Source organism: Pituophis catenifer, unplaced genomic scaffold (genome assembly GCF_029215685.1).
Source record: "Pituophis catenifer annectens isolate HBS135680 unplaced genomic scaffold, rPitCat1.0.hap2 SCAF_1, whole genome shotgun sequence".
NCBI classification, from domain to species: Eukaryota; Metazoa; Chordata; class Lepidosauria; order Squamata; family Colubridae; genus Pituophis; species Pituophis catenifer.
Genome location: NW_027256881.1, coordinates 8182702 through 8196147, shown reverse-complemented (window position 1 = coordinate 8196147; position 13446 = coordinate 8182702). Strand labels below are relative to the sequence as shown.

At 39.9% G+C, this 13446-nt stretch overlaps 1 protein-coding gene across 1 annotated transcript in view; it reads right to left on the bottom strand.

The window, feature by feature from the left end:
• Positions 1 to 13446, bottom strand: part of SGSM2 (small G protein signaling modulator 2) — a 116514-nt gene that overhangs the window by 10887 nt on the left and 92181 nt on the right. Inside the window, exons 16-17 of the mRNA XM_070945499.1 lie at positions 12970 to 13146; positions 853 to 1242 (exon numbers count right to left, since the gene is read on the bottom strand). Of these exons, the coding sequence (XP_070801600.1) occupies positions 853 to 1242; positions 12970 to 13146 (567 nt within the window). The remainder of the gene's footprint in view (positions 1 to 852; positions 1243 to 12969; positions 13147 to 13446) is intronic.

The following is a 13446-nucleotide window of genomic DNA, read 5'->3' as shown; positions in this document are numbered from 1 at the left end:
TGGATGTATACATTTTTTTAAGAGAGACCCGAATAAACCATGTTCTAACTTTTTTCCTAGACACGAGCAACATCCATATTTGAGATAATACCAGCCTCATGATCCCCATTCTTCTTCTTTTTAACGTGGTCTGTTGTTTTCTTTAAAAGATTTCTAAGACACCAGACAGCAAAAATGTCAGAGTTTAAGTAAAAGCAATTCCATGAAATGGATAAAAATGGAAAGTTGTAAAACAGCAGTGTTGGTTGCATCAATGGAGACTGGTTGTGGTGCCAGATTTTGTTTTCCTGTGTTTTGCTTTTATCGATTTTAATGTTTGGTTTTACATGATTGCTGTGAGCCACCCAGAGCTCTGGGGTTTTTTTAAGGTGAGCGGTCATGCCAGTATTTTAAATAAATAAATAAACAACTCTTTTTTTTATGACCCTGTAATCTCTTAATTTGGGATAGAGTTAGGGCGACTGGGTGGAGCTGAGCGTTTACTGGCCAGATGCCCTTCCTGATGCCTATGCTGAGTTCACAGCAGATATTTTTTTCTTTGTGCCCTGAGAGAAACATCTGCCACTACCTAGCATTGAACCCATCCTTCCAAATGGGAGGCGAGCGTTTTCACCACTAGGCCACCATGCCACTCAGCTTTTTAAAGAAATAAATAATAAAAACACAATTAAAACTAGGTGGCACCTCTGAGTGAATAAAAGTTGGGAGGAGGAAATTGGATTCCTCCCTGGGAAGGACATTTCATAAATGCAATGCCCTCTGCCTGCCCTTTTAATAGAGGATGTGAAATTCCAGTCCAAATGAATGTCATTAAGTGAGGACTACCTGTCCATACCTATGGCCCTTACCTACCGTATAAGAAGCAGAGCACACAGAGATGCTGTCTTCTGCAGCTGTTTTAGAGTCCGTTTGGGAACATGTCTGTTCCTCCATTGCCAAGCCCTTGATTGGTGAAACGTGATCCAGATCCGGTCTCTGCAGCTCTGGGACGGTTTCCTCTTCGGTCCCATCCTCAAAGCAAATGCTCTGCCCATCATCGATGCTGGAGAGGATGCCTGATGTGACGGAGTAATTCCGAGAAGAAGGGAGCCCGGAGTCAGGAGAATCGAACTCTACTGACTGTTGTTGGTCAACTGCCACCACAACTGTGGGTGCATCTAGGCAAACCTTGGTCAAAGATGGTTCTTCGTGACCTTTCAGGTCTCGGTCTACGGAGTCCATTTCATCCACAGAAATAAACACCTGCAAACAGTAATATGTCAGTCAGGGAGAAAGAAGGCCAGAAATAGGAATAACAATAGCACTTAAATAGGTAGTCCTCAACTTACGACAGTTCATTTAGTGACTGTTCGAAGTTACCATGGCACCGAAAAAAAGTGACTTAAGGCCGTTTTTCACACTTATAGTACAACCACCGCAGCATCCCCTGATCAGAATTCAGATGTTTGGCAACACATTTATGACGGTCGCTGTTTCCCAGGCCATGTGATCACCTTTTGTGACCTTCTGACGAGCAAAGTCAATGAGGAAGCCAGATTCACTTAACAACCAAGTTAATTAATTTAACAACTGTGGCAAGAAAGGTTGTAAAATGGAGGAAAAAATCACTTAACAAATGTTTTACTTAGCAACAAAACGTTTGGGCTCAATTGTGGTTGCATGTCAAGGACTACCTGTATACCTCTCCATAGTGCTTTACAGCACTCTTTAAACGGTTTATAGAGTCAGCATATAGCACCCAACAATTTGGGACCTCATTTTACTGACCTTGGAAGGATGGAAGGTTGAATCAACCTTGAGCTGATCAGGATTGAACTGCGGGCAGTGAGCAGAGTCAGCCTGCAATATGGTATCCTAACCACTGTGCCACCATGGCTCTTAATTAATTTAAGAAAAGAGTGCTAGGCCCTCTCTTCTCAAAACACTGTTGCCCATACTCAGTGGATTAACTCATCTCCTGGCTATAGCCTGAACCATAAAGCATCAAATTCATTTGTCAATCTGAACCAAAAAATAATGACCAAGCTTCAAATTAATATTTCCCTGTTTGTTTGTTTTTTTAAATTTGATTTATATGCTGCCCTTCTCCGGAGACTCAGGGCGGCTTACAATGCGTTAAGCAATAGCCTTCATACCCTTGTATATTTTTATACAAAGTCAGCTTATGGCCCCCACAATCTGGGTCCTCATTTTACCTACCTTAGAGAGGATGGAAGGCTGAGTCAACCCTGAGCCTGGTGAGATTTGAACTTACAGTAATTGCAGACAGCTTGATGTTAATAACAGTGCTTTAGTCTGCTGCGCCACTAGGCTCCTTTGGGTGAACTCAACTCTTGGTTTTAGCAAGCTAACTTGGTTAAATGTGAGGTGCAAACACAAGCCACCGAATTGAAGGAATAACAGAATAACAGAGTTGGAAGTCTCCTAATCCAACCTCCTGCTCATACAGGAAACCTGCCTTCCATTGAGGACCTGTATACTGCAGGAGTCAAAACGATGGCTGTGAAAATATTTACAGACCCCTCGCATCCTGGACATAAATTGTTTCAACTCCTACCCTCAAAACACCACTATAGAGCACTGCACACCACAACAACTAGACACAAGGACAGTTTTTTCCCGAATGCCATCACTCTGCTAAACAAATAATTCCCTCAACACTTCAAACTAGTTACTAAGTCTGCACTACTATTATTATTTTTATTTTTTTTTTAATTTGATTTATATGCCGCCCTTCTCCGAAGACTCAGGGCGGCTTACAATGTGCTCAGCAATAGCCTTCATCCTTTTTGTATATTTATACAAAGTCAGCTAATTGCCCCCACAACTGGGTCCTCAATTTACCTACCTTAGAAAGGATGGAAGGCTGAGTCAACCTTGAGCCTTGGCGAGATTCGAACCCTGCAGTAATTGCAGGCAGCTGGTCTTAATAACCAGCTTAATAACAGGGTGCCTTAAACCCCTGTACTACCAAGGCTCTATTAATCTTCTCATCGTTCCTATCGCCCATCTCCTCCTACTTATGACTTATGATTGTAACCTTATTGCTTGTATTCTTATGATTTATGCTGTTTCCTAGTATGATTTGATTGCTTATTTGTACCCTATGATTATCATTAAGTGTTGTACACCTTATGATTCTTGACGAATGTATTTTTTCTTTTTATGTACACTGAGAGCATACGCACCAGAGACCAATTCCCTGTGTGTCCAATCACACTTGGCCAATACAGAATTCTATTCTATTCTATTCTATTTCAGACAAATGGTTGTCCAACTTCTAGTGATGGAGCACCCACAACTTCTGGAGGCAAGCCCTTGAAGTCATGAATACAATTTCCATACAGGATGGAAAACCCCATTAGTGTGATTTATTTAGCTTCTGCTTAAAGACATCTCAATTGTGGTTGTAAGTTGAGGACTATCTGTAGCTGGAAAAAAGACTTACCTGACTCCTCCAGATTTTTTTTGCGAGAGACAAGAGGGATCCCCCCCCCCTCCGCTCCCAAACTGGCTAACAGAAAGACAGCATGGTCCATGACAAGGGTGGGCAATTAATTGTCCCAAGAGGCCACATGAGAAACTGGGACCGTTGTGGAGGGCCAAACCAACGGAGCTGTGAAGATGCATAAGCATGCATGAGAAGTCCTTGGTGCTCTCTGAACTTGCTTGTTTTCTTGCAGACGTTTCATTACCCTAACTAGGTAACATCATCAGTGCTAGTAAGGAGTGCTGTCTGCTGTCAAGTTTATATTCTGGTGTCTTGCCTGTCTGTGTGCGTGCAGGCATATGGGTAAATTGAAAAAAAAAAATAGAGTCCCCTTCAAAATAAAAGACAATAGACAATACAATAACAGAGTTGGAAGGGACCTTGGAGGTCTTCTAGTCCAACCCCCTGCCCAGGCAGGAAACCCTACACCACTTCAGACAAATGGTTATCCAACATCTTCTTAAGTGTTGGAGCATTTACAACTTCTGGAGGCAAGTTGTTCCACTGATTCATTGTTCTAACTGTCAGGAAATTCATCCTTAGTTCTAGGTTGCGTCTCTCCTTGATTAGTTTCCACCCATTGCTTCTTGTCCTGCCCTCAGGGGCTTTGGAGAATAGCTTGACTCCCTCTTCTTTGTGGCAGCCTCTGAGATATTGGAACACTGCAATCAAGTCACCCCTAGTCCTTCTTTTCATTAAACGAGACATACCCAATTCCTGCAACCGTTCTTTGTATGTTTTAGCCTCCAGTCCCCTAATCATCTTTGTTGCTCTTCTCTGCACTCTTTCTAGAGTCTCAACATCTTGCGGGCCAGACAAAGGCAGCCAAAGGGCTGGATACAGTCCAGGAGCCATAAGATGCCCAAGTCACAAAACGTTGCATGACTGTTAGAGCAGAACGAAGGGAAAACCAAGTGGTTTGAAGGATAAAACAGCTGGAGTTCAGAACAAAATAGAACCAAATTTAATTTTTGCATGGCTCCTTTTTCCATTCCTTCTAAAAGCAAATGCAGGTGGCAGCTGTGAATGAAATTATAGCCAAGGGGGGGGGAGGGGGCTTATGAGATCTAAAGGGGCTTATGGGATCTAATGGAACTTATGGAACATAAAAATGAAGTAACAGCACAAATGAAAGAATCCCAAAATAGAGAAAAATGATTATAATCCTGCCCATGTAATCCAATAAACCCCAAGCATACCCAGAACATAAAAGGAACACCTGGAAAACTTCCGGCGGTGATGTCATCGTGCCAGGAACAAGAGAACGGTGCTCCGTTCTCAAAGTTCCAATATTTTCGATTAGGAAGCCGATCCAGGCCCTATTGACCTCAGAGGGGTCAATAGAAAAAAGAGGAAACCCCAAGGACCTCGGTGAGGACAGCAATCCCTCCAAAGGTTCAGGGGAAGCCTCTTAATTCCGATCGAAAAAAAGCCAGCCATTTTGGCTGGCCTGAAACGTTGACAGATGATTAGTGGGAAGCGAAGATCAAATTAAAGAAGACATCGGTAGGAAACAGAAGGAAGAAGAACGAGAATAGAAGAAGGTACTGCTATAAAGTGAAAGTGAGGCTCCAAGCAAGCGGTGATAAGCGGCAACAGAAAAGTGAGTGGAGCGGAAAACTTAAACTGACAGTGACAGCGCAGAAAGTGACAGGCGGTGGAACCGGAGCGACTCCAAGAGACGTACCATTAAGGAGTTGTGGATTACAAAATAAAATACAAATCAAATTGATCTTGGAGAGGAAAGTGTTCGGAATTAGAACTTTAGAACTTTAAGCAAGGTGAGAGAGACCAGTGAAGATTGGAAGAAACGACGTGCGGCGAGAGGTGATTTTGACAGTGGAAAGTCAAATGAATGGCGGACATTGGAATCTATAACACGAGCAAGTAGAAGGTGAATCCAGAGGAAATCTGAGTATTAAAATAAATTATTTTGTGGAAAAGGACGATATCCAGAGGAGAGAGGAAGAGGAGACAGACAGACTTTGTTATAAGGGGGGAGTGTGACGAGACGATTGACTGGCAGCGGATACCGGAGGAGCAGAGTGAACAGCAGACTGATATACAGAACCTTCCTGCCTGGAAATTAACGAGTGGTGGAGCTAAATTAACTCTATTAAAGTCTTTTTCCTGGACACTTGGATCATACTTGGACACTTGGAATTAGACATTTTGAGTGTTGGATACTTGGATATTTAATTTAAAGGATATTGGATACAATTAACAGAAAAAATTGGAATGATGCAAGACTGAAAGAAGAAGAAACTATAGAAGGAGAAAGAAAAACACTTAATGAAGTAAAATCCAGCTACTTAAACTTGATTATTAATTATTAATTAACTATTAATTACTAAATATTAAGTAAAAAGTGACATATATATTGTTTAGATTGCTATATATATTTGTTAGTCCAGTTTTTGTGTTTATACAGTGATTTATCTTACTATTTAGTCTTTTATTATCTTACACACTTACTTATATTCTAGTTAAATTAGATTGATTACATATATCGAAGAAAATATATTGTGTATTGTAATTAAGGGTAATTGACATTAGCTAATAGTAACTTAGTATAGTAATTAACTATAAAGGAAAATTGTTGTTATTAATGAATTGCTGAAAATTTATTCTTGAATTAATGAATTGCTGAAATCTTAAACTTTTCCCTCATATCCCCCCCCTACTTTTCCCTTCCCTTATTTAAGAATATTGCAAAAGCATAAAGCAGGATATTTAAAACTGTGAATAAGTATAAGGAAATATATAGAGAGATTTTGATTGTGTGATAGAGAAATAGCAACATAGTAAACAGTAAATATTACCCCACCTGGGCATTATTCTAGGATTGTTAGACGCTATAATTTGAACATTAATATAGACAGAAACATAAAGATCTAAATAGAAAACCAGTATATGAAACTTTGGGGACAGATAATACAAAAAGTACAAATGGCAACCACAGGTTCATCAACGATCACTAAGACAAGCAAGAAGATACCCTCAAACCAGATGACACTCTCAGCTTCTCCGGCGCAGCAAAGGCTAGTTGACACCACGTCTGGGGCGGAAAAAGAAAAGGCAACCTCCACCCTTAACATGCAAAACATCCACTCGGTATTAGCAATGATTCAAGAGGGAATGAACAAAATGCAAGAGTCCATAGCTAACAACCATGAAGAAACAAGGAAAAATCATGAAGAACTGAGGATGGATGTGGGAGAAATAAAAGCTAACATTAAGAAAATGGATGAGAAGATTGGAAAAATACAACAGAACATTGCAGAAAACGAGCAAAGAATCCAAAAAGTGGAGGAGAAAATAGAACAGACGGACAAGAGAATGGAAAAGATGGAGCAAAATCAAGTGTCAACCAACAAGGATTTGGAAGACTCATTAACATACTTAGAAATGGAAAAGGCATCTTTTTTCTTCAGATTTCAGAATGTAGAGGAACAAAAAGACGAAGACCTAGGACAGGGGTGGGCAAATGTGGCTCTTTTATAACCTGTGGACTTCAACTCCCAGAATTCCTGAGATAGCCAAGCTGGCTTAGGAATTCTGGGAGTTGAAGTCCACAGGTTGTAAAAGAGCCACATTTGCCCACCCCTGACCTAGGAGAACTGATGACAGAGATATTAGAAGAAGCGACCCAGAGGGATAAGGAAGACGTCCGAAGAGACATAGATGAAATTTACAGAGTCCACACCAATTATGCGCGAAGACATAAGTTGCCCAAGGAGATACATATTAGATTCACAAAAAAATCCATAAAAGAAGATATCTACAGGAAGATGAGAGAAGGGACAATTGTACACAAAGGAAAGGAAATTATGACTCTCAAACAAATCCCAAGAAGGATAAGAGACCAAAGGAAAAATTATAATTTCTTAACGACACAATTGAATAAATATAAAATATTGTTCCGCTGGCTAATGCCAGAAGGGTTACTGATTTCCTGGCAGGAAAAAAAATACAAGATTGACAGTTTAGAAAAAGCACAAGACTTTTTTGATCAGCACTTTGTATTGGAAGAGGAACAGGAAAGCAGAGAAGAATTAGAAATCAAGAGCCAAGAGGAACAGCAGACAGAAAGAGAAGAAAAAGATCACGAAGAAAAAAGAAAACAGAACCCAGAACACATGAATCAGAACTGCAGAAACAACCCCACAATAAAATAATTAAAGGAAAGTTAAAACTTGTCAAACATAAGATTAACTTAATTACACAAACAGAAACTGCACAGAAAATCAAATTGGCAAAACAAAAACACTTTGAGCATGCAAATAAAACAGGTCGCTGGTTAGCGTATAAATTGAAAAAGGAAAAAGAGAAGAGGAACATATACCAACTACAAGATGAGGCAGGGGAAATATATCACATAAATCAAGACAAAAAACATATAGCAAAAGCTTTCTTTCAGAACCTTTACAAGCAAGAAGAAATCAGGGAAGAGGAGATCAAGGAATATTTACGCAAAACAAATATCCAAAAACTAGAGGAGACACACAAAGAGTTATTAAATAGACCAATTACTATGACTGAATTGCTGGAAGCAAGGAAAAAACAAAAAAACAATAAAATGCCCGGACCAGATGGCATACCAACAGAATTCTATAAAAAGTGTCAGCACCCAATGGATGAGTTCTTACTCCAAGTCTTCAACGATGCACTCTTAGAAGCAAAAATTCCCAATTCTTGGGCTGAAACCATAATTACACTTATCCCAAAAGAAGACACTGATCCCACACAAATCCAAAACTACAGGCCAATATCACTATTAAATGTGGATTACAAACTGTTTATGCTGGTCATTATGAAGAGACTGAAAACAATTATTCATAAATACATACACTCAGACCAAAATGGTTTTGTTCCAAGAAGACAGATCAAAAATAATATGAGAACAATCCTTAACAACCTTGAATACTATGAGAAAAAATTGGACAAACAATTGGCCCTAATTTTCCTGGATGCGCAGAAGGCATTCGATAACTTAAATTGGAATTTTCTTATACTACAATTGGAGGCAATGGAATTTGGCGATAAATTTTTAAACATGATTAGGAAAATATACTCCTCCCAAACGGCCAAAATTATGATCAATGGGGATATGACAGAAAAATTTGAGATATCAAAGGGAATGAGGCAATGATGCCCTCTATCCCCATTATTGTTTATAATATCCTTTGAAATCTTATTAAATGAAATTAGGAAAGACAAAGAAATAAAAGGTCTGAGAATAAAAAAAGAGGAGTATAAATTGCAAGCCTTCGCTGATGATGTAGTGTTTATCGTGAAACAACCAGAAACAACAGGAATTAAACTGTTAGGGAAAATAGAGAAATATGGAAGAGTGGCTGGTCTCAAAATCAATAAACAAAAACCAAAAGCATTAACGAAGAACTTGACAAAGGCACAGGAGAAAGAATTAGAGGATAAATTAGGAATACAAATAGTGAAGAAAATAAAGTATCTGGGAATCTGGCTCACCAATAAAGCAACATCAATTAGAGAGGATAACTATACTAAATTAACAAAACAGATTTAAAAAGATTTGGAAATATGGAGCAAACTACAACTGTCATTCTTAGGGAAAATTGCATCCATTAAAATGAATATACTCCCCAGACTGCTATACCTCTTCCAAGTAACTCCGATTTGGCCAGGGAAGGATTTTTTCAAAGACTTCGATAAAATGATAGCAAAGTATATTTGGCAAGGGAAGAAGGCCAGAATTAAAATAAAATGCTTGCAAGATACATGGGAGAAAGGAGGATTAGGGTTACCGGACTGGAAACTGTACTATAAGGCGGCATCATTAAACTGGATTAGAGATTGGATAGATCTGAAAAATAAGAGAACACTACTTCTAGAGGGATTCGACCTACAATAAGGCTGGCACGCATTTTTGTAGGAGGGAAGAGATAAACATCACGGATATTTCCAACAACATATTATTAGAGGATCATTACACAGAACATGGCAAGAGATCAGAAAAACACATTATAATAAAATTCCGAGATGGCTATTGACTATGGAGGCGCTGATTTATCCTAACGCTATGGACATGGAGAAAATGAGAAACTACAAAGAACTGCTGAATAATAGAGGAGAATTACAATCAAGGCAAGATTTGAAAGAACAGGCTATAGACATTGACTGGTGGCCATATTTACAAATAGAATCAAGGTATAAAACAGATCGGGTACAATTTGGATTTCAAAATGAACCAAATGAATTGGATAAAATTTTACAAGGAACAGATGAGAAAATGATATCTAAAATATATAATTACTTATTAAGATATAAATTAGAGGAAGAAGTGGTTAAAGAAAATATAATTTGGGCAAAATTTTTTGGGTATAGTATCGAATTGGACAAATGGGAAAAATTATGGACTGTAAATTATAAACTGACAATGTCTATACCCTACAAGGAAAATCTGTTCAAAATGTTCTATCGATGGCACCTCCCACTGGCGCGCCTAGCAAAAATGTTCCCAAATTCCTCTCCAATTTGCTGGAAGTGTAACACACAAAAAGGAACATATTACCATCTATGGTGGTTATGCCAAAAGGCGAAACAATATTGGTAGGAAATAAGGAAAATGATAGAAGAAATTACAAATCAGAAGTTGGAAATGAAGCCGGAAACCTTTCTACTCGGAATAATCACAGCACAGTATGAGAAAGAGATAAAATACTTAATTATCCATACCTTAAAAGCAGCTCGCATACTCTTTGCCCAAAACTGGAAACAGGAACACATACCGACAGAAAACAAAATAATCACTAAAATCACAGAATGCGCAGAAATGGATAAACTTACAAAACAGCTACAAGAGAAAGATGACACAGAGTACTACTTAGCATGGCAAAAATGGTATAACTGGTTGGAGAAAAAGTTAGAAATACACTCATAGGGACTCTAAAGAATAAGGTCAATTTTGAGACAAAACTTAGAGTACCAATTAAGGAGTGTAACAATTTTAAGGATGGAACGTATATTAATGCTTCACATGTAAATATGTAAATATACAAATATATAGATAAATGCGGAAAAATAGTCTACCAATGTGACAACTTTAAGAGCAAGTCGTAAGACTTGATTGATGTTCGTTTGTTTTGTATGTTGTACCGTTGTATTTATGTTTGTTTGTACTTTTAACTAATAAAATATTTTATAAAAAAAAAAAAGGAACACCTGGAAAAACACAAAATGGATCAATATAGCTGAATCAAAGATGGAATAGCTAGCTGGATTTTTTTTTCAAGGAAAAACATGATGCCATAACATTCGTTTGCAACTTCTATTTTTGGAGAGTGGCTGTTAGGAGACCAAAGTGCAAGGGAAACATTGAACTGTCTCCTTAGATGTACCGGGTTTCCCCAAAAATAAGACCCTGTCTTATATTTTTTTGAACCCTAAAATAAGCGCTTGGTCTTATTGCCATGCGCTCAAATGCCCGATTGGGCTTATTATCAGGGGATGTCTGTTTGGGGGAAACAGGGTAGCAGTCAGACATGCATGACTACAACTGGCACCAGAATTTCCATGGCTAATAAAAGCGGTTGTTAAGTGAACTGTGCCTGGTTTTTATGACTTCTTTGCCAGAGTTAAGCAAATTGCTGCCATTGTTAAGTGAATCTGGCTTCCCTGACTTTGTTAGAAGCTGGCTGGGAAGATGGCCAATAGCAATAGCACTTAGACTTATATACCGCTTTACAGTGCTTTGCAGCCCTCTCCAAGCGGTTTACAGAGTCAGCCTATTGCCCCCAACATTCTGGGTCCTGTTACCGACATCGGAAGGATGGAAGGCTGAGTCAACCTTGAGCTGGTGAGACTTGAACTGCTGGCAGCCGATGGTCAGCAGAAGTAGCCAACGGTGATCCCACCATAACAGTGGTGGGTTCCTCCTGGTTCGGCCTGGTTCGGCCGAGCTGGTAGCGGTGATGATATGACGTCACCGAACCAGTTCTCTTTGTTCAGGAGCTGGGCCCTCCCACCACCCCCTGCCCCCCCCGAGTTATTCTTACCTTTTATTTGGCCCCACCCCCAATCTATTGCTGCCTCCCGAGTCCCAGCTGATTGGCTAGAAGGAAGAAAACTGTTTAAACTCTTGCTGCAGGGCTTCAAAGGGCCGCCCTACAGCTGATCAGTGTTAAAAGGCAGTGTGGTGGTAGACCGGTGCCTCCAAAAACGAATGAGTAGACCGGTGCCTCCAAAAACAAATGAGTAGACCGGTGCCTCCAAAAACGAATGAGTAGACCGGTGCCTCCAAAAACAAATCTCTCCAAGGCTCAAGGTTGACTCAGCCTTCCATCCTTTCTAAGGTAGGTGAAATGAGGACCCAGTTTGTGGGGGCAATAAGCTGACTTTGTATAAAATATACAAAAGTATGAAGGCTATTACTTAACGCATTGTAAGCCGGGCTGAGTCTCCGGAGAAGGGCGGCATATAAATCAAATTAAAAAAAAAAAAAAAATGAGTAGACCGGTGCCTCCAAAAACAAATGAGTAGACCGGTGCCTCCAAAAATAAATGAGTAGACTGGTATAGCTCTGCAAGCAGTTAAAAGCCTGGTAGACCAGTACCTCTGCTAAATCCTAAAGAATTGTCACATGACCATCAAGCCACACCCAAAAAATAAGCCACGCCCACAGAACCAGTAGTAAAAAAATTTAGAACCCACCCCTGCGCCACAACCATTCTAAGTACATGCTGGTTGCCAAGCAGCAAAATGTTGCTATTGCTGTGATGGTTATATAGGTAATCCATACCTTACAACAGTTCATTTAGTGACCATTCAAAGTTGCAACAGCACTGAAAAAAGTGACTTACAAACATCTTTCACTTATGACTGTTGCCTCATCCCCACGCTCTTGTGATCAAAGTTTGGCAACTGATTCATATTTATGATGGTTGCAGCGTTCCAGGGTCACCTTTTGCAACCTTCCAGCAAGCAGAGTCAATGGGGGAAGTCAGATTCACTCAACCACCATGTTAATAACTTAACAACTGCAGTGGTCCACTTAACAACGGTGGCAAGAAAGGTAGTAAAGTGGGGCAAAACTCACTTGACGATGGTCTTAGCAACATAAATTTTGGGCTCGGTTGTTGCAAGTCGAGGACCATCTTATAAAACGCAATTTCGGGGCTGTTTTAACCTTGAATGGTCACTAAAGAAATGGTTGTATGTCGAAGACTGCCTGGTTAATCCTAAAACATGAAAATATGGAAGGATATGACAGCTGCTTGGTGTTTACTTTGCAGATTTTTTTTTATGACAGAGTGAGATGTGACTTTACTGATGGACCCAACCAATCATCTTACATTGGGAGTGGAGAACGATGGCCCTTTTATGACTTGTGGACTTCAACTCCCAGAATTCCTGAGCCAGCATGGCTGGCTCAAGAATTCTGGGAGTTGAAGTCCACAAGTCATAAAAGGCCATTGTTTCCCCCCCCACCTCTGTCTTACATCATTGCTGATGGTGGAGTCCCTGTGGACCAGCCGCTGCACGTGACTATCTATGCTGCTCCCGGAGGAAAACTTGGTGGCCGTCTGAGACTCTTTCTCCCGAAGCTTCACCACCACCTCACAGGCTTTCCACTCAGTCATCACCTTCTTGTATCGGCGTATAATGTCCCCGTCCACCTTAAGAATGAAGAGAAGAATTTATTTCAGGCTAGCAATTCCACAGAATGATACCGTCAAGCAACCAGGAAAACAAGAGATCCAGGCAGTTCAAATGGGTATAAAGATTTACAGTAAACTTAAGCTCCCTGCAAGAATCTGAACTACTAACAGGCAAAGCAGTTTTGCGGTCGATAAGGAATTCACAATGACTGGACTTAGATCTCTTGTGGGTGCGAAGGGACTCGTGACTGATGATGTGTTTGACTTAGCCTAAGCCTGGTCATCTCCTATCGATATAATCTGTGACAAACTCCTTAG